At 44.7% G+C, this 20,017-nt stretch overlaps 2 protein-coding genes across 2 annotated transcripts; one reads left to right on the forward strand and one right to left on the reverse strand.

The window, feature by feature from the left end:
• Positions 1–483: 483 nt before the first annotated feature.
• ddx56 (DEAD (Asp-Glu-Ala-Asp) box helicase 56) lies at positions 484–5,913 on the forward strand. Its single transcript, XM_056403641.1, has 14 exons — positions 484–589; positions 1,644–1,805; positions 2,027–2,181; positions 2,299–2,469; positions 2,741–2,831; positions 2,939–3,180; positions 3,762–3,905; positions 3,998–4,111; positions 4,211–4,305; positions 4,529–4,602; positions 4,759–4,848; positions 4,936–5,041; positions 5,145–5,248; positions 5,530–5,913. Exons 1-14 carry the CDS (start codon positions 533–535, stop codon positions 5,611–5,613), a joined length of 1,689 nt encoding a protein of 562 aa, XP_056259616.1. The 5' UTR covers positions 484–532; the 3' UTR covers positions 5,614–5,913.
• Positions 5,914–6,571: 658 nt separating this feature from the next.
• Positions 6,572–19,822, reverse strand: aebp1a (AE binding protein 1a). The gene is made up of 20 exons (XM_056403738.1): positions 19,273–19,822; positions 15,170–15,415; positions 14,944–15,003; positions 13,797–13,856; positions 13,477–13,536; positions 13,283–13,342; positions 12,107–12,184; positions 11,887–11,996; positions 11,628–11,767; positions 11,160–11,244; positions 10,922–11,066; positions 10,432–10,511; positions 10,226–10,349; positions 9,359–9,555; positions 9,062–9,235; positions 8,843–8,968; positions 8,514–8,760; positions 7,799–7,938; positions 7,621–7,720; positions 6,572–7,513 (listed from the first exon to the last, which is right to left on the reverse strand). Exons 1-20 carry the CDS (start codon positions 19,529–19,531, stop codon positions 6,933–6,935), a joined length of 3,072 nt encoding a protein of 1,023 aa, XP_056259713.1. The 5' UTR covers positions 19,532–19,822; the 3' UTR covers positions 6,572–6,932.
• Between the last annotated feature and the right edge of the window lie 195 nt (positions 19,823–20,017).

Raw genomic sequence — 20,017 nt, forward strand, 5'->3', positions numbered from 1 at the left:
GCTTGCACTTTTATGAAATTTCAGAGTTTATAAACTTTGTAAAATCATGAAGGAAAGGAGAAAATATTAGTAATCTTTTAGAAAGAAGATATTTGTTTATAAAAAAAAACAATAATAACAAAATATTTGGGTCTTTATATTTGTAATATATGTATAATGTTTAGCACAAAACTTAAAATTGTGTTTATAATGTTGGAAATGAAACTAAACATTTTTCCCCAAAACATTTTATTAATCAAAATCAATTTACATTTGCTCACAGTCCAAGTTTTAAACAGTGTAAATTGAAAGTAGAATAAATTACAGTATATAAATACAATACAATAAGATCGTTTGCGGAAATGTACCTATAATATCTAATTGTGCTTATGCTCTCTGTTTTTTTATATAGCTTCATAAAGTATGTGAAATCATGAAGGGAAAGAGAGGAACATTTGGCTCTAACGAAAAGACGGAGTCTGAGAGGAGGGGCATGAAGGCAGCATGACGTCGTAACCATGCGACGCACATGTGAGTGCGGTGCGGTGGAGCGATGGCTGACGAGACGCTGCAGTTTCATGAAATGGGTTTAGACGACCGTCTTTTAAAGGTAATTAACCGCCGACACGATCAGTGAATGTTGAATAAACCGAAGGGGAAACGTTGAAAAGTGAAACCCGCAGAGAAGTGAAGGAAACTCGGCGTAAACACTGTAAACACAGCAGCTGGTCCCGGCTATGCTAACATGTCAGCAGGCTGGTGTTTGCTAAACCATCACACACGTTAGAACTAAGTTACTTCTATTTTTATAGACGTACCAGCCTGTAGGTTAAAGTACATGTTACACTGTGAATTTAATGTTAGAAGTTTGTGCATTAACACTATTAAACTGGTGTAACTGGCTCAACAGCAGAGAAACAAGCTGAAGTAACATTTAAAATGCTCTGATTGGTCGATTAATCGACAGACAATTAACTAATCAGCAACTATTTCAGTCATTTTAAAGTTTCAGTTCCTCTGATGTGAGGATTTGCTGCTTGTCCCGGCCACATTTACAGTGTGAGGTCCAGCTGTCTGAGACCTCTTTGCCATTTCACTTAAGGGGATATGTGATATCTATATATGTGATATCTATCTACAATCACTGTTTAATTGTTTTATATATTTTAAGTTGATGAAATAATAAGTATCATTAACACAGGAAAACTCAGTAAAAGTGCATTAACATTTGAAGGGTTTTTATTTAATACTTTTCTCTACAAAAATCAGCACAATATGTAATTTGCTCAAACGTCTTCATTCAGCTGTTTTTGTGTAGAAACTAAACTAAAGGTACAAAAGTGACTGATCAATTTCATGTGGGCATACATGTTCCTATTTTAGAGTGAGAGAGCACCTGGTGAATCATTTAACACCTCATGGTGGACATGTTATTAAACATGAAAAATTAAAATAGTGGAAATAAACATCAGTGTATAATATCTTTAAAGTATATCATGTCACTTCCAGCTGCCATCTTTGTTTGGATTTGGGAAAATTTGATGTTATAAATCTTTTTACTTGTGAAACAGATAGTTAGAAAGGAAGAGCTGTTAAAAGATACAAACAAGAAATAGTTTGTCATGCTGTGAAATCACGAACTCCTTGTTATGGTCGTGGTCTAGGCGGTCGCGGATCTGGGTTGGTCCCAGCCCACTCTGATCCAGGAGAAAGCCATCCCTCTGGCCCTGGAGGGGAAAGACCTCCTGGCTCGAGCCCGGACCGGGTCTGGAAAGACCGCTGCTTACGCTATACCCGTCATCCAGCGCATCCTGACCTCCAAGCAGGTGAGGCCGCGAGCTACGTCAGATGTTTTTAGATCAGATGTGTAGTTTGTGCTCCGACACGTCTTCACAGTGATGTCAAAATCACGTCGCGAGTCGTGTATCTCAGCTGCCTGGATCATGTGTGTGATCTGTGGAAACAGGATGTGGAAGTGATGCACAGAACACGTCTCAGAGCTTTTGAACACTTGCTTTCTGTTTGTTGTCGTCGTCGTCGTCTTCAGAGCGTTCGTGAGCAGGACGTGCGAGCTCTGGTCCTGGTTCCAACCAAGGAGCTGGGGCAGCAGGTTCAGACCATGATGAGACAGTTGACGGCGTTCTGCTCCAGAGACGTCCGGGTGGCCGACATCTCCGGAAAGGCTGATCTGTCGGCACAGAGGTCAGTCTACTATATATATGTTGTAGGTCGATTTTACATTTATAAAAATCTAAATGAAAGCTGTAGCGTTCAGTATCTAAAACTGTCCATGATGTTTTGTTTTGTCTCTGTGGACAGACCGATCTTAATGGAGAAGCCTGACGTGGTCGTGGGGACGCCGTCCCGTGTGCTGGCCCACCTCAGCGCCCAGAACCTGGTCCTGCATTCGTCCCTTGAGACTCTGGTGGTAGACGAGGCCGACCTGCTCTTCTCTTTCGGGTTCGAGGCAGATCTGAAGAACCTGTTGTGGTGAGAAGACGAAGACGCAGATTCAAGCTGATTTTAAACAGTTAGTGACGAGTTAGTTTCGAGCAGCGGTGATGAACCTTGTTGACTTGTGACTCAGTGACGGAGTGTGGATATGAGAACGAAGGATTTTCTGAGGCCTGGAGAAGTGATAATTTTCCATGTGAACATTCAGGCAGTGAATGTGTCGCTGACAGAGTCTCGGCGGCTCCACAGAGCTGCTGCTGATTCATTGATTTCTTTTGAATCAACCTGTTGTTTTCTTGTGTCTCAGCCATTTGCCGAAGATCTACCAGTCGTTCCTGATGTCTGCCACTCTCACCGAGGACGTTCAGGCCTTAAAGGAGCTGCTGCTACACAACCCTGTAATGCCGCTTTCACATTCTCAGTCTTTGTAATATTTCCCGTGTGTAGCGTGTTTTTGTGGCGTGTGCATTTCAGCCGGACACTAATGTCGTGTGCGTTCTCTCAGGTGATCCTGAAGCTTCAGGGCTCTCAGCTCCCGGACAGCAGCCAGCTGCAGCAGTACAGCATCAAGTGCGAGGAGGAAGACAAGTTCCTGCTCATCTACACGCTGCTGAAGCTGCGCCTGGTTCAGGGGAAGACGCTGGTGTTTGTGGGAGCAGTGGAGAGATGCTACAGACTGAAACTGTTCCTGGAACAGTTTGGCATCCCCGCCTGCGTCCTCAACTCCGAGCTGCCGGTTCACTCCAGGTGAGAGGGGAGCGCAGAATGTTTGACGACTCTACTATCGGTCCTTCCTGAAGTCTTTGTTTCGTAGGGGAATGTGTTTTGATTTTGTTTTCAGTACATTTTCTCACAGCAGACACTTGGAGAGTTTCATCTGTTTGGAGACAAACCACCAGGAAGCAGTTTTTTCTCTCTCTCTCTCTCTCTCTCTCTCTCTCGTGTGCAGTTTGGATTTTAATGCATTCTCAAAGAATTCGGAGGATGTATGTTTCCTGTATGTGAGGAAATTTAGCATCTGGCGAAAAGCGTTTTGCGTCCCTGAGGGTAGTTTGCATCAGGCTCAGTAAACATCTTCCACAGAGATTTAAAGCGTCATATTTTCTTCTTCTTCTGTGTTTTATTTCAAGTGTTGATCCATAAGAAGTTTTACATCTCCTCTCAGGCTTCTCTCTGGATTGATACTTTCCCAGTATTAATACAGAACCGAGACCTGCTTTATAATCTAACTACACATGGACAGAGACATTTAGACTCTATGGGGAAACCGCTGCCCTGCAGTCATCTGTACCGTCTCATCTTCATGTTTCCCGCCGCTCCTTCTGCAGGTGTCACATCATCACCCAGTTTAACCAGGGCTTTTACGATTACATCATCGCCACAGACGAACAGAGTTTGGCCGATCCCACCGCAGCTCCGCAGGCGGCCGCGGGCAAAGGGAAGAAGAAGAAGAGCGCGGAGAAAGGAGGAAAGTGAGTCAACGCTGCCACGCTGTGTGATGTCACAAAGATACTCTTCTAACTTCAGTCACATGTTGATTAATGTGCGAATGATGTATTTAAAGGTCCAAGGACAAAGAGTACGGCGTCTCCAGAGGCGTTGATTTCCAAAATGTCGCCAACGTCGTCAACTTTGATTTCCCCGCCACCGTGGAGTCCTACATCCATCGGGTCGGGAGGTAGGTGGAGTCTCGGTTCAGTCGCACTTCAGCATCACACATTGTGCCTCCGTGTGACGTAATTAACCCCCGAGAGTTTCTCTGTGTTCGACTCTGTAGGACGGCGAGAGCAGACAACTCGGGCACGGCTCTGTCCTTCATCTCCCACACGGAGCTGGATCTGCTGTCGGAGGTGGAGGAGGCGCTGACAGGAGGTGACCAAGACGTTTTTATTTTCATTTTGGAGACATTTGAATCATTTTATTAACATAAATACGAAGCTAGAGCCAGCACCTGGTTAGCCTAGCTTAGCATAAAGACTGGAAACGCAGGGAAACAGCTAGCCTTGTTCTTTCTAAAGCTCTTGTACCACAACCAAATAATTTGATCGTGTTGGAACGTGTCATTGATTAGATGGTGTTTATATTGGTTTTTTAGAAAACGGTGAATCTGTTCTGAAACCTTACGAGTTTAAGATGGAAGAGATCGAAGGCTTCAGGTACAGGTGCAGGGTGAGTATCCGCACCACATCTCCTCATAACTCAACAACTCATTATCAGTATTAATCATATATGTACAGAACCAGGCAAACTTCCACTCTGGCTCACAGTTTAATTTTAGTAGTTTTATAGTTTTGGGTGATGAGCGCTGACTGTGTTTGTCGGCAGGACGCCATGCGCTCGGTGACGAAGCAGGCGGTGAGGGAGGCCAGACTGAAAGAGATCAAACAGGAGCTGCTCAACTCAGAGAAACTCAAGGTGAGAGAAGGTCGCTCATCTCAACATAATTGTTCTGATGCATGAATATACGAGCGGACGTGGACGTGTGGATGTTTCTGCTCGCAGACGTATTTCGAGGATAACCCCAGAGACCTGCAGCTGCTCAGACACGACAAAGACCTCCACCCTGCTGTGGTCAAACCCCACCTGAAGAACATACCTGAGTACCTGAGTAAGACACACACACACACATACACACACACACACACACACACACACACTATAGTATGGCTACAAAGATGTCCGCCATCTGTAACGATGATCTTTGCCTCCAGTTCCTGAGACGCTGAAGGGCGTGGTGGATCCGCTGTCCAGCAGGAGGAGGAGGAAGAGGAAGGAAAAGTCGAAACCCGAAGGAGTCGTCAAGAGCAGTTTCAAGGTGAGACCCGCGTCACAAAACCAGGCTGTGGTCAGCTGAGGAGGTCCAGACCTTCCTCTGTCCTCGTGTGTGGTGTTGAAGATCCAGTTTTTAACTTTTATTTAGACCAGACGTTTAATTAAATAATTAGTAGCTTCATTGTTGATGGAAATAGAAGTTGGTTGCAGCCCTTTGTCCAACTATCATCCGTCAAACTCAGGTGTGTCCATGTTTTTAGAAAGAGAAACTGAATATTAAAAGGGAAAAGCTCGTGGTTACAGTGATTTATTGTCTCTGTGCAGAAGAACATCCAGGGGAAGAACCCGCTGAAGAGTTTCAGATACACCGGCGGGAGGAGCAGGAAGGGGAAAGCAGGCCGCTCATAGCTGCAGCTGCAGTTCACATCACATGAAGGCGCCTCAGTCCTGGATGTTAAAACTGTGCAGAGACACTGACCGGGAGGACGTTTGGTCTCCATGTCGGCACAGGTGAGACAAATACAAACTGTACGGACTCGGTTCAGAGGGTTAACGGGCCGCGGACGAAATGGACGTACGATGACTTGACAGAGGAATCAGTTTGAACCTGATGACATGAGACGAAGACAGTATCCACATCATCTCTTTTCTAAAGCTTCTATTCTTGAAACATTGTTTAATAAAATAAAATGATTTCTCCTAAAACAATGAGTGTTTCTATCAGAGTTCTATTAGATCATCATAATCAGGCTCTGAGCCTCTCTTCTGATTGGCTGACTGTTTTCTGAGTGATCCAATAAACATATAGCAGATTTCAGGTAAAAACACTCAGAGAAACCAAATCCTGCAAGGTTTGGATGGTGGGTCCAGGTGGGCGGGGCTTGGTGACTGCTTTGTTGTGACATCACAAAGTTCCAGAAGTCCTGACGGCTGGTTTTAAGGCTCAGTTTCTGAATACAGGCTGTGTGCATTTCTCTGTGGACTGAGGCTTTGATACTTTCACAGTATTAATATAGAAGCTAGAGCTGATCTATAATCAATCAACACATGGACACAGACCTTTACACTGGAGGAGCTTTAACATTATTTGAATATGTGTTTTAAAAAGTGAAACAACAGCTTCATGGTTGCATTCAGAAAGTCAGTGACATATTTTTCGTCTTATCTAAAGAGCGATTGATCCGCCCAGATAAAGCTGATCAATATTCTTGGATGAACAATGGATCAAATAGCTGCATTTAATGTGAAAGGCATCACTGTCATTGATTAGAACAATCACTCGACACTCAGACTGTTTCGGTTTTTTGATTTTTCAGATTATACAAATGATTTAATCGAACCACAGAATAATAGACGGACGACGATGTTTTAGAAAATAACCATTTTAATCAAATGCATTCAGCAGTACATTAAATCAGTTTAACTGAGGCCAGCAATCACACTGTCAAGCTATGAAAGACACATAAACATAGACTTCTTATAGAAAAGTACCTGTTTGTATTGTGACGTGCTGTGTTTTGTTTTTCTGAACAGAAACCAAATTAAACTCTACAGTCTCTGCTCAGCAGAGGCTTTCGCTTCAGATCAGGCTCCTGTCCGCTCAGGTAGAAACCCACAGGTGAAAACTAGATAATGACCAGTCGGTGTGTTTTGTGTTTTTAAAGCTGTGATGTTGCAGCGTCATGAAGTGGTTAGTACGGTCTGTGTTACACATACATGTGAGCGGATCAATCGATGGTGTATTCAAAAGGATAGTCCTGCGTGGGCCCCGAGTCAAAGATGACGCTGTCGAACGGGTTCTCAGTCGACCAGCTGTCCACAGGAAACCAGGAGTCGTACCAGGAGGTTGTTCTTTCAGTTTCAGGTGGCGGTGTTGTTGTTGTTGTTGTTGTTGTTGTGGTGGTAGTTGTGGTTGTGGTTGTTGTAGCAGTGGTCCTGAGACCGGCTCTTAGTCTCTGCTGACGCAGTCTGCGTAGTCGCATGAGCCGGAGCCGCCTGTGTCGCTCTGCGTTCTGAGCGTTGGCGTGAGCGTCCGTCCCCGCGGCGGTGCTGCCGACTCCCACGGAGCTGGCCGCCGTCGTCTTCACCACGTTGGGTTTGGTGACCAGTCGGATGGGCCTCTTGCCGTTCAGCGCCATGATCTGTTTGATGCGGTCCCAGTTGGACTTGGCCAAGGTGAAGCTGCAGGGAGTGGCTCCGGAGTCGTAGCCCACCAAGCACAGTCTGGTCTGAGGGGTGTAGCCGTCAGCTTTGGCGCTCACACGGTATTCTCCAGGATTCAGCAGCCGCCAGTAATCGCCACCTACAGCTACAAGTGTGGGACGTTCACTGGTCAGGATCTGGATTTCCTTTTACAAACAAAAACTGAATTATCAATATCCTGCAAAGCATTTTGGTCATTGAGCCCCAATGTACCAGTTCTGACATCATGGCGTATTCCCTCCACAGTGACGGTGGCGTTGGGCAGAGGATTTCCCTCCACGTCCCTCACTACACCTTTTATCCCTCGATTTACCTGCGCAGGAAAACAGCACATTCCACCTTAAATCCCAGAACAGATGCAAATCCACCTTAAGAGACCGGCAGTTCTCACCTGCTCGATGAAGGACAGCAGAGACTCGCGGTTGTTCTCCCACTCCAGAGGCAGCTCGCTCTCATGGGGAAACTTGTCGCAGCCCAAGAAGATGGAGAGCTCGAAGCAGTTGGTGTGCAGGTAGCTGAAGTCGTTCATACCTGTGGGGGGAGGGGGGGGGGGGGGGGTAATGGAGGTAAACATGACATTTGAAACAGGTTTCATTACGATCCGTTTGTGGAGAGCAGGGCTCGGTTTGTTTTTACTAATCCATTAATCAAAGGATCATTTAAGAAATTAATTGATAAAAATGTGCAACTGGAATTACTGTGCGTTTGACAGATTTACTGAACCTGGTGTTAGCCGACTATATTTTTTCATATCACACATTTCAGAAGTCTGTCAAACAAGCAACAGAACATTTGGAACTTCCTGTCAGTACTTTTCAGAATTAAAGCTCACAATAGCTTGAAATAAAGCTTTGCTGCTGCTATATGCGCTTTTATTTTGTCATTTAGTGTCACGTGTTGTTCAGGTGAGGAGAGATTCTCTGGTTTGGACTTTACAGCTGAACGTGACACTGTCAGTTCGTTAGTGCGTATATTTAAATAAAGTTGCGTTAAATCAAACTAAAGTGGGATAAACGATTATGAATATTTCAAAGATGGCGGGGGATATTTCTCTCATCTCTTCTTCCTCCTCTTGTCTCCAACGTTCCCCTCTTGTCGACACTTACTGCCCACCACCGGCTTCCAGCTGGCTCTGTTGATGATGCCCTGTCCCGCCGTGACGTCATCGCCGTGGCACGAGCCTCGCTGGGTCTCGGTCATGGTCAGGTGACTGTGGGCGTAAGACATCGCCAGCCATCGAAACATGGCGTCGTCCGGCGTCTCCCTCAGAGCGCCCTCGTTCTGCCGCTGAATCCGGGCCCACGTCTCCTCGTTCATCTCGGCGTTCGTCCTCCAGCGCCGACTGTCCGTCAACTTCACACGAGCGAGGGAATAAAGGATTAAAGGCGATGTAATAAGTTTATCGATGACAGTTCCAATAGTTTCATGTCCTTACAGAGATTGGCGGGCGCTGCATGTCAAACGGGTACGCCACCAGTTTCTCTCCTCCTTGCAGATTGGCTCCCAGGACAAATGGGTTTCGCTGCATCCAGGAAATGACGGCCTTCGTCTCAGTAGCGAGCTGTGGAAGGACGAGGAAAGCTTGAGGGTCAAGACATGATTTAGGATTTAAAAAGTGAAACATTGGCCCCATGGCGACAGGAAACAGACTCACAGAGCCGTTGAGGAAGTTTTCCGGGAGGGGGATGTGATGATTGGGAACGATGCGGGGGACCCAGCCTCGGTCCTCGGCCCCCCACAGGACGCTGTTGAGGTCGGGGAAATTCTGGAAAATGTCGTAACCTTCTTCAGTCCAGTGGCCCAGCGCCCAGTTCCCCATCTCTGAGCCCTGAGGGACAGGAACAGGGGCCCATGTTAGAGAGCATCTTAAAACACACATTGATCTGTTGAGGTTAAAATGCCACAGGACAGGTGTGTCATTAAATGTCCAGGTGCTGTGACGTCATCGCACCATCTCAAAGGCCAGCTCGTAAGCGTCGGGGTTGAGCGAGGGCACCAGGTGTATCCTCACTCCGTCCACCAGGCGGCGCACTCTCGGGTTTTCGTCGTTGTACTCTTTGCACAGGAACTGCATCAGCAGGAGGAGGAGCTCTCGGCCCAGCGCCTCGTTACCATGGAGACCGGCTGTGTAACGGAATTCCGGTTCACCTGGAGACGAGACGACGAAACAAAAACACGCGCATCAGCAACAACACAGGTGAATTTATTCAATAGATACTTATTTGTTTGGAGGATTAAAGGGGCAATCCGATTATTTTATACGTGAAAACAATGACCCTGATTTTGTTGACAGGATTGCATCATGGGAAATGTAGTATTCAGTGTTTTTGGAGCTTGACTCTGCTTGCTCTCTAAAGATGGAATTATTAGGAACTGGAATTCAACAACTGCAGAAGAGTTGTTTTAAGTTAGTACAAGGAAACAAAGATGTGAGTGTAGATATATATATATATATATATATATATTATATATATATATATAATATATATATATATATATTATTAAAGTAGTTCCACTTAAGAGAGAGTTGCAATTAAATAGAAACAGTACAGATATTTTAAGGACCTTCTAGAGGCAATTTATCGAAATCTCGAGGTTTCTTTTGTAAAAGGAACAAAAACTTCATCAGGTTTTTAAGAAAACTCGGCTGTGACTGAAGTGACTATTTTATAGATGGAAAATGTGCAGAAAATCGGCTGCATACCAATTTGTGACCCTATTTGAATCCTAATCACAAATACGTGTATAGGAATTGTCTTAACTGATTGGGAAACATTGAGCAGCTGCAGCAGCATCATCATCAGCTTCCTGCTTGTACCTGACTCGTGCTCTCCCGGGTTGTCGGAGATCTCCATGGCGTACATCTTCAGGCCCTGGGAGCTTTTACCGATGTTGTAAATCCTGGTGATGTTGGGACACTCCTCGTTTATCACCTTCATCATCTGGATGAGAGAAAGAGCAGCCGTGATGCTGCTGTTTGCAGAGTCATCACTTTATCAGCTTCTGTCACTCCTGAGCACAAACCTGTCTCATCTCCTTGTAGTTGTGGTGTCTGAAGTCCAGGTCGTCCGACGGGTTCACCTCGTTCTCGCTGCGGTAACTACCTGAAAGAAGAAACGCGCTGATTGGGAGTGTGTGTGTGTGTGTGTGTGTGTGTGTGTGTGTGTGTGTGTGTGTGTGTGTGTGTGTGTGTGTGTGTGTGTGTGTGTGTGTGTGTGTTTCCGCTGGGAAACGGTGGAAACACTTAGCAGTTTCCCCCTCTGCTGCGGTTATGTAACACAGTGTTTAACACTGAGGTTATGAGGTTCAGGTTGTGAAACACACTATTGTATATCGTCGTTGTTGGGTGAAACCAACTCAAAGTTTGGCCTGAGTTGTGTTTTTTCTTCCAGCTCTGAGTCATGATCATTAAACCTTCAAAACACCCGTGAAACACCAAAAACTGCTCCGAGCTGAAGCACAAAGAACAAGTTTTAGTCTTAAAGATATTTAAGATGTGGAGCGTGATACTGACTGGGGAGCTGACAGGCCAGGACCTCGGCTCGGAGACACAGGCTGCCGTTCCAGCTCTGAGGCAGGATGCGGATGTAACGAGCCACAACGGGCGAAGTGAACTGACTCATCACCGGCGTGTCTTTATCCACGTTCCCATAGAACAGCTGCCGGAGAGGAATGACAGAAGGAAATGTGCGGCCGTCATGACACGGACAGCGGATATTATTGATCTGTGTTGTTTTTTATCTTCCACTCACCCACTCAGCGTAGCCGTCGTGCAGCACCGTCCAATCCCGGCTGTCGTTACTGAACGCCACGAAGTAGGAGGACACGAAGTCCTCACTGGGGAGAAGATGAGACGGATGAGTCCGTGTTTGCACCGACGTTTACTGAAGCTCATTCCAGCAGGAAAATAAAAAATAATACAGAAAATAAAAAGCTGCACTAATCAATATTACTTTATCAAAACTGGTTCAGATACCTGTGTGTAGGTAGAAATTATCACTTCAACTTTACTAAGTGTTGTTTGTTTGTTTTTCTTGCACATTTTAATGTTTTAGTTGTTGATAATCCATCCGACTGTTCTGGAGACGTTTCACCAAAAACAAAAACTGTGGAAGAAAAGTCGTCATGATCGATCCTCTGAGGAGCATGAATGTTCGACTATAAACTAATCGCAGCAACACTGATGCATTCTGGGAGATGGAGTTTTAGAAAGGACTCACAGCTGCTCTGAGTTTCTTCCCTGAGTGATGACCCCGGTGAACTCCACCTCTCGACGAGCATCCACCTCAAACCAGTGGCTGGTCTCCTCCGGCTCGGCGCACCACGCGCCGCCGTACAGATCCTCCTCGTTATCAGATCCCTGCAGAACCACCGCAGACACCCGTGAGCTTTCAAGCCCAAAACCCATGGTCTTCCTCACTAACCCCGGGCCGAGATGAGCTGTGTGTGTGTGTGTTATTTATTTATTTATTTTTGTACCTGCATGTTGAGGCGTCCCCTCTGAGCCGCGAAGCCATGGTGAGACTGGGAGGAAGCCAGCAGCTGGTCGTCCTCCACCCGGTGAGACTCCAAACCCAGAGGAGGACACTCTGAGACACGTACACAAGGTCTGATTTAAAACTCTGTCAGAGCCGTAACCTTTCTGCATTTCATCTTTAGCTTTTAAAACTTTAAGTTTGAGGTCCAGTAACTCTCTTACTTTTAGGTTCAGCAGGAACCATGATCTGCTTCAGCCTCTCCTCCTCTTCCTCCTCCCACTTCTTCCTCAGCCGCTCGGCTTTCAGCACATGATGAGAAAACAGTATGTGTCACATCATGTTTTCACATGGACCTTGCTCTCCAGCCAACCACCACCACCGCACAAAATATTTCCATATGAGCTCGTGCAGTGCGCCGTCACTTACGCTCACACATTCCTCGTGTGTTTCCTGCCTGAAATGTGGGTCAGTTCCGTCACTTTCAGTTCATGTCTCCAACGTCGCTCACTCAGAAAGTACAGTTTGGATTTGGTTTCTCCACCCTCCCTCCTCAAAACCTCTAATCTCCTCTTATCTCCTCTTTCCCCTTTTTTTATTCTCTCCATCATTCTCATTAATAACGACCCACTGCAGAATTAAAGGATAAAGGGGAAAAGTCTGTGTTTTTTCTACATTTTCCTTGTTATAAACAAAACCCATGAAAGTTGCTGTAATTCATCCTGACCGTCTGAACCTGACTCCATGACAATCCAGTAAAGAGATGTTGTGCTGTGGAGCGACATGGTCGTCTGTACGGAAGAGGATTAGGGCCAAAAAAAAAAATGTTCACATGAAAATACTGTTTACCACACAATAAAAGAGAAAGTGAAGGAAATGTACAAAAGAGCAAACGAACATCCTCTGCTAAATGTCTGACAGTTACTTGAAAGCAGCTTTTTATTATTTTTATTTTTTATTTTAGAGTCGGTTCATTTAACAGAGCGTGATTAATCCTAGTAAAAATAATAATTATCTTTATTTATAGAGCACTTTTAAAAATCTATGTCATATCTGAGCCATGATGCTGGTAACGCTGAAGAAACATCAGTGATTTCCTAAAACAGCTGGTCAGTGTAGTTTTTAACAAACATTAGTCCAAGAGGAGGAAAAAGTGCATTTGTTGGGGACTATTTTCAGCGGCGGACCGATACAGATTTGGTTCTCTGATATGTTTATCAGCGAGATGATGTGTGTGTGATTAGACGTCATTGGGTCTGTGTGGCTCTTATCTTTAGAGTCACACACATTCACTGTTGGTTTTGGTCGTTTCATGAGGTTTGATGACGGTAAGAAAAACATCAGATCACCAGAGCAGACTTGTGTCTGTGATTTGCAAAGAAAAAGGAAAAGAAAAATACCTTTTTCCGCCTTTTCCTTCCGAGCTCTCTCCTCCTCTTCCTCCTGTTTCTTGGCGGCCACTGCGGAGGGAGAAACACACACACACACACACACACACACACACACACACACACACACACACACACAGGTCAGTGATGGATGAATGCCACATGTAAACGGACTCGGTGAGCAGCGGTCGCAGAGGCGGACGTACAGTCGGCGTAATCGTACTCTTCGTACCAGGGACCAACGTAAGGAATCGTGGTGGTTTCCTCTGAAACAGAAGAAAACACACAACATTGACTGAAAGATACAAAACTACAAAACCAGGAAGTGCTTCCTGATGAAATTAAGTTTTAAGAAAGGACTAAAAGGAGATTCAGTGGTTTCATTAGTATCATTTAACTAATCAGTTTCTCTACTGTGTTTTAGGCACAATTCTTTATGTTCATCTTTATAACTCCAACTTTTATCTTTTCCAATTGAAAATTAAAGACACTGTCACAAACTCAGCCTTGTGTGACAGATGTGTACCTGGTATGTACATGATGACCTCAGGAGTTGTGGCTTGTTTCCTATCAGGGCGTCTACGATCTGTGAAAAGAACCGCACGTTTTTATGTATTTTAAAATCTACATGACAAATAATTTGCAGTGAAACGATCATATATTGGTTTTATGGCAAAAATCTGCACCACTATACAAATTATTTATTTATTTAAATTTTTTTTTTTTTTTACAGATGTTTCTCTGAAAACAGCTGCTGCTGCGTCTGAAACGACGGTGTGAGAGTGAAGCAGAGCAGTAAAGTTGTAGTCCATAAAACTAAAAGTCCCTAAGATGCTGTAGAACTGAGGGAAACTGTAGATGTGACTTGGGAACATTAGCTAACATTAGCCATCATAAGATACTGGTCAAGCATCAACCTCCAACACTGACGAACCAGAAGCTGCAGTTCCTCTAACGGCCACTAGAGTCTGGCTCCAACAGTGAGTCAGTCCCCATAGACTCCCATGTTAAAATGTCCAACTTTACAGCAGAAATAAACATGTTTACAACCTGGTACAAAAAACTTCCTCCGTCATGACATCTGTTTCTATAACTCACCTGTTTACATTTTATTAAGGCCTAAAGTTATGGAGGATTGAGGGCATGGCCTCTTTGAGTGACAGGTGGGTAAACCTATGTTTGCTACAAAGTCTCAGCTCCTTCTCTTTGCCCATTCTTGGATTAGCTGGGAGTTAGGGGGCGGAGTCAGACACTGCCAAGATGGCGACGGTGAAGCAGCTCACTCTGAGCTCTTCAGAAACCTGTGGGTGACGTGACGGAGGCGACGTCCATCTTCATTTACCGTCTGTGACCAGACCAAGTGAGACTGAAGGCATTGAGTTCAGTGAGGCTGTTTTATTGCTTATAAATTTATAATTTCTTACAAAAATAACATGCTGCTTTAAAAGTTAGTGATTTTGTTTCTTATATTTCATAGATTTTGTACAAATCTGTTAATATCTAAAAAATAATGTCTAAATAATCAAACATTATTTTGAATTTTAGCTAATGTCTCCACAGGAATATTTGTTTTATTCTCAGGGTTCTGTTTTTTCTTCTTCTAGTATTTATGACTGAAACTTTATTGTGTGTGAAAGCACTAAAACCAGCTCAGTGACCCGTGACAGTCTTACCCAGGCCTGGCTCAACAGGCTCTTCCCCTCCGGGCCCCTTTGGGGTCACAGGTCGGATCACTGTAAAGATAAAGAGAAGGAGTTAGAGGCTGTAATCCTGTCGGGCCGAGACGGACAGAGAGAGGTTGTGTGATATCCACAATTTGCATTAATAACAACGACCTTAAAGGTTCATCTCTATGAAGAAAACGCGTCTTTGTAAAAGCATGAATCACAGTGAACGTACATGTGTCCCAGCCCAGCTCCATCAGCAGTTTCTCCTCCTCCTCCTCCAGAGACGGACGCTTGGTGTGTGGCTGCGTCGTGGTCGTTGCCTTTGTTTTCTTGGTGGGTTTTGGCGCCTTTGGCTTCTTGGTGGGTTTCGGTGCTTTGGGCTTCTTGGTGGGTTTCGGGGGTTTTGGCTTTTTGGTGGGTTTAGGAGCTTTCTGCTTCTTGGCCTTGGCTTCCTTCTCCGCCGCTTTCTTTGCTCTGGCTTCAGACGCAAGAGGAAAACACTGAGTTACAGTATGTAGATGTATGAAAGAGAAAAGCACTTAAAGCAGCTGCAGCTTCTTTAAACATTTTATTACTGAGTTATATGAACTTTTATTGCCAAATGTTTCCCTTCAATCTTTCTTTATAGTCTTGTATTTAGTTTGTCTGCACAGATTATTCACAGCAACAAGTTCAAGCTGGAGCTCAGACAGACGGACTCTGTTGTGGAGCAGGACCTGGTCCTGAAGGAGGATTCAGTCGCCTCATTGGTTTGTTTTGGTCTGAGACCATGAAAAGAGTCAGAGCGAAGCGCTGTGCCAGAGACTGACGACCTCCGGAGCCTGCTGCTGCTTTAACAACACTCTACATCACAGAGTCGTTATATAATGACGGAGAAAGGCCAAGAGTTAGTGAAGCTTCTTTTTTTGTCTTTCTGTGTCAAGCACAGAGCTGGAACCAGGACATCGTTAGCTTAGCTTAGCTTAGCATAAAGACCGGAAACATGGTTGCGTCCAAAGTTTAAAAAATACTACATAAATGATGTTAGGGGGAGTTACCTGTTGGAACCACCTGCCGATTTTGTTTCTATTCTGATTTTATTTCTTACAACATTTTCCCCTTGTGCTGTTTTTCTTTTCTGCTGATCTGTCAAATTTGAATTTGCTCTACGAGGGATCAATAAAGGTTCATCTTATCTTTTCTAACTTGGCAACCTCACAACAACCCCCCCCCCCCCCCCCCCCCATGATGATGTCACTGCACCCAGCCGTTATTTGTCAAGAAATAGTTCCAGCACATGAAACAGAAAATAAACCACATGTTGGTGTCAAAGATTAAACGACGTGGCTAGCTGTTCCCCCCTGCTTCCAGTCTTTATGCTAAGCTAGGCTAACAACACCCTGACTCCAGCTCTGTACGAAACCCAGATATTATAGAGTGATAAACAGGTTCTCAGTGCATTCTGGGAAAGAAAGCAAATCAGATTACACTTCCCTCGATCAGGAGTTTAAGTCTTTAACTTGTAAGTTAAAATCAAAACTGATTGTTCACTAATCAAATGAAGTTGCTCAGAAACATGGAGAAATATGGCAGCAGATATTTTTTTATTGTAAACACATAAACATTTTTGTAAAAATCTCTTGAGTTTGATTTTCTAATGTGTTTTCTAGTTTTGTATAATAAATCATCTCGTCACTGCCCTCTGGTCGACAAATGATGTTTTGTTTGTTTATACGCTGATGTATTGATCCGGATGGTTTATCTGTTGGGCTCTAATCAGGGATCAAACTCAAAACTAAATTTATTATTGAAAACAAATCAAGTTTCAGAAACAGCTCTTGCCAATATAACCCAACAAATAAACAACGATTGAACAAACAGTTCAGTTAAGTCAAAATGTTCTTTCAGGAAACCATGGTAACAACGTGACTTTCACAGCTCGCTGAAACTCAGCCTTTAGTTTTCATCATGTGAAGGTCAGAGACAAAGAAGAGGAGGGACGGGGGCGACCTCCCGACCTCCGGACCTCCGGACTCAAACTGCTCCCAGACGTGCAGAGGTGTTGTGTTACACCCTGTTTAAGTGTCTGATGAGAAACTGCAGATAAACATGAAAGTGCATGAAACAGGAGGGTTCAGGTTGAACGACGTGGAGCATTACAGAGAAGAAATGTTCAAAGAGCTTCAGGGTTTGGAGTTTTTAATCCTGACCTTGTTTTACAACCATCATCAGACTCCAACACAGAGAGCTGCTTGTTTTCCTGATGTTCCACCGGTCCTTAAACACAACGCTCCCGCACAGACGATCCATTACTCACCCAGGGTGCACCGGGTGAGTAATGGATTTCAATCACCTGTTCTTGGCATTCCTGTTTGTACACAGAAGTTTAAATGAGAGTGAAAGAAATCTTTTGAATTTTTTTTATCCAGGATCCGACCTCAGAGCTTTTCCTGTTTTGTTTTCTCAGACACAATTATAGTTTTATGGCAAATAGTTTTTGTGCCAAATTACATATTACATGTGGTGGTAAGGCACAGTCACAGCTGGACAGAGCCTCGCCCCTGGGGCCCCAAACGGACTAAAGGTCCCAGGTTCACTGCAGGTCAATTGGTTCTTGGTCATTTAGATTAAATGAATGAAACTTTGTAAAGTGACTTTGTTAAACTTAAATATGAACTAAGATACTACATTACAATTTAAAACTCCTTATTTTCTTCTTCTTCTGTGTTTTATTTTGAAGTGTTGATCCATAAGAAGATATATTTGTGGTTTTAAGAACCAAAAACCATCTCAGTGTAGTTTTACATCTCCTCTCTCAGGCTTCTCTCTGCAGCTCTAGTAACAACAGGTCAGTGAGCCAATCAGAAGAGAGGAAGCTCTGAGCCTCTCTTCTGATTGGCTGACTGTTTTCTGAGCGATACAATAAAAATAAAGCAGATTTCAGGTAAAAACACTCAGAGAAACCAAATCCTGCAAGGTTTGGATGGTGGGTCCAGGTGGGCGGGGCTTGGTGACTGCTTTGTTGTGACATCACAAAGTTCCAGAAGTCCTGACGGCTGGTTTTAAGGCTCAGTTTCTGAATACAGGCTGTGTGCATTTCTCTGTGGACTGAGGCTTTGATACTTTCACAGTATTAATATAGAAGCTAGAGCTGATCTATAATCACACTACACATGGACACAGACCTTTAGACTGGAGGAGCTTTAATATTGTGGAGTCTCTTGTTGTCAGACCTGGGTCAAAGTCTCATCACCTGAATTATTTTAGTTTGTTTTCACCTGTAGATTCAGGAATCAAGATTCACTGTGAGATTCAAGCACACACTCTAACAGGTTAATCCGGCCACGCTAACAGTAAATCAATACCACAGATAACAACATCCACTATGTCGATAGGCTCCAGGAATCTGTGCAGAAAAAGAGCAACACGTGATCTCCACACTCTGAGCTGCTGCTGCTTCAGTGCTCTTGAGCCTGAAGCTTGTGAGTGTGACTGTAAAAATATGACAAAAGGAGATTTTGCAGACTCAGCAAAGCCTCCACTGGATAAACAGAGCTCGAAGGAGATGAGGGATTGTTTGGGGGTCTCGGGTTTTGTTTTATGTAACTCAGATCAGCCACACATGAGAGGCTCTGGTTTGTGGTTTTGCTTCATACAGTGGAAAGTTAACATTCAGGAGAACATCAGTGCATCGATGCTGCTGAGAGTGGGCCTCTCGTAAATCCTGTCTGCTCACTTATGGAAAAATGGTAGTGGAAATATTTCTGCTGTTGCTCAGACTTGTGTGTTTTTTCTTTTTTGTTTTCTACAGACGTCCCCCCTCCCGATAAAATCTCATCCTCTGAATCTCTGTGTTTGGACAAAACAAGCTCCTAAAGGTTTTTTTTTTTTTTTTTTACAGTGGTGTTGTATTCCTGGCAGAGAAAGCAGATCATGTAAGAGCCGGCGGCTGCCAAGAAAGTGTCAGACCACCGACTGAATCACTGCAAGTTTCTGGCCTGTCATCTCTGAGTCACTCAGATATTTTCAACTAAACAAAACCCCAACTCCTCTGCAGCTCTACTTTTAAAAATGCAAACCACAAAGGAAGCAGTTTTGGAGCGAGAGAGGAGTTCAGAGAGAAAGCGGCATGAGTTAACATTTTTTTGTTGTTTTCCTGCCTCGGGGATTGATCGCAGCCTTTCCTGTCTTCAGCGTCTTGGCTCGGAGCTGCAGCTGAAGAGTCCGGGGAAGGTCAAGAAAAACCTCTTCAAACTTGCACATTCATGCACAAAAACACTTGAATTCAATGATGAACATCGTCAGAGCAGCAGACTCTGTTTCTGGATGAGTGTGTTTGCAGGCGCTCTTTCTTACCTGCCTCAATTTCCTCAGGTGTTTTCTTTTTCTTTGGCTTCGTCTTCTCCGGTTCCGCGGCCTCAGCCGGCTCGTCTGACATTACAACATCTCCATCTCCGTCCTCCTGCCTCCTGTGTTGGACCGGTCCTCGGGCTTGTCTCACCTGGACCCGGCCTCTGGAGAGTTTGTCCTCCTTCACATCTTGTCCAGCGGAGACCAGGACGCAGCAGCAGCACAGGGTCAGACCGACCAACACCACCAGCACCTCAGCCCTCATTTCTCACAGTGAAAGCACAACACAGACGAACTCCAGGAAAATCCTCGAATCTCAAACTAGCTGTAAAAATAACTTTGGACTCACAGTCACCAACATCTGACCTGCAGATGCAGAGCTTCAGCTGTCCCGGGCCACCAGACTTTGAGGTCCTTTCAAGAAGTTTCAGACAACATGAAAGGAGAGAACAAAGGGACGAGCCTGTGGAGGTCTGGAGAGCTTCCTCCTCTCTGATGGAAGAGGAAGAAGACGTCGAGGGTTGGAGTTTTTAAAGAAGACTCCCAGCCGCGCTGCAGCTGAGGAAATGCATCTGTCTGGAGCAGATTTTCAGCAGCAGCAGAGCTACACACCTCCCTGCCTCCTCCTCCTCCTCCTCCTCTTCCTCCCCCTCCTCCTCTCCCACACACTCTTCAGTCACATCTCTCCCTCATGGCCCTTCACCCCCTTTTCCCCTCACCCATCTCTGAGCAGAGGGGAGGAGCATCTGCC

The sequence above is a fragment of the Seriola aureovittata genome, chromosome 18, assembly GCF_021018895.1.
Source record: "Seriola aureovittata isolate HTS-2021-v1 ecotype China chromosome 18, ASM2101889v1, whole genome shotgun sequence".
NCBI classification, from domain to species: domain Eukaryota; kingdom Metazoa; phylum Chordata; class Actinopteri; order Carangiformes; family Carangidae; genus Seriola; species Seriola aureovittata.

Bases quoted from the DNA above. Each gene is read 5' to 3' on its own strand.
- aebp1a (XM_056403738.1), bottom strand. From the start codon at position 19,531: ATGAGGGCTGAGGTGCTGGTGGTGTTGGTCGGTCTGACCCTGTGCTGC. The intron at 9,236-9,358 runs GTGCGATGACGT...CCTGTCCCTCAG, and splicing joins ACGAGCTGGCCTTTGAGATG to GGCTCAGAGATGGGGAACTG. The intron at 7,721-7,798 runs GTGAGAACTGCC...TTTCCTGCGCAG, and splicing joins TGCTGTCCTTCATCGAGCAG to GTAAATCGAGGGATAAAAGG.
- ddx56 (XM_056403641.1), top strand. From the start codon at position 533: ATGGCTGACGAGACGCTGCAGTTTCATGAAATGGGTTTAGACGACCGT. The intron at 3,181-3,761 runs GTGAGAGGGGAG...CTCCTTCTGCAG, and splicing joins GAGCTGCCGGTTCACTCCAG to GTGTCACATCATCACCCAGT. The intron at 4,849-4,935 runs GTGAGAGAAGGT...TTCTGCTCGCAG, and splicing joins TCAACTCAGAGAAACTCAAG to ACGTATTTCGAGGATAACCC.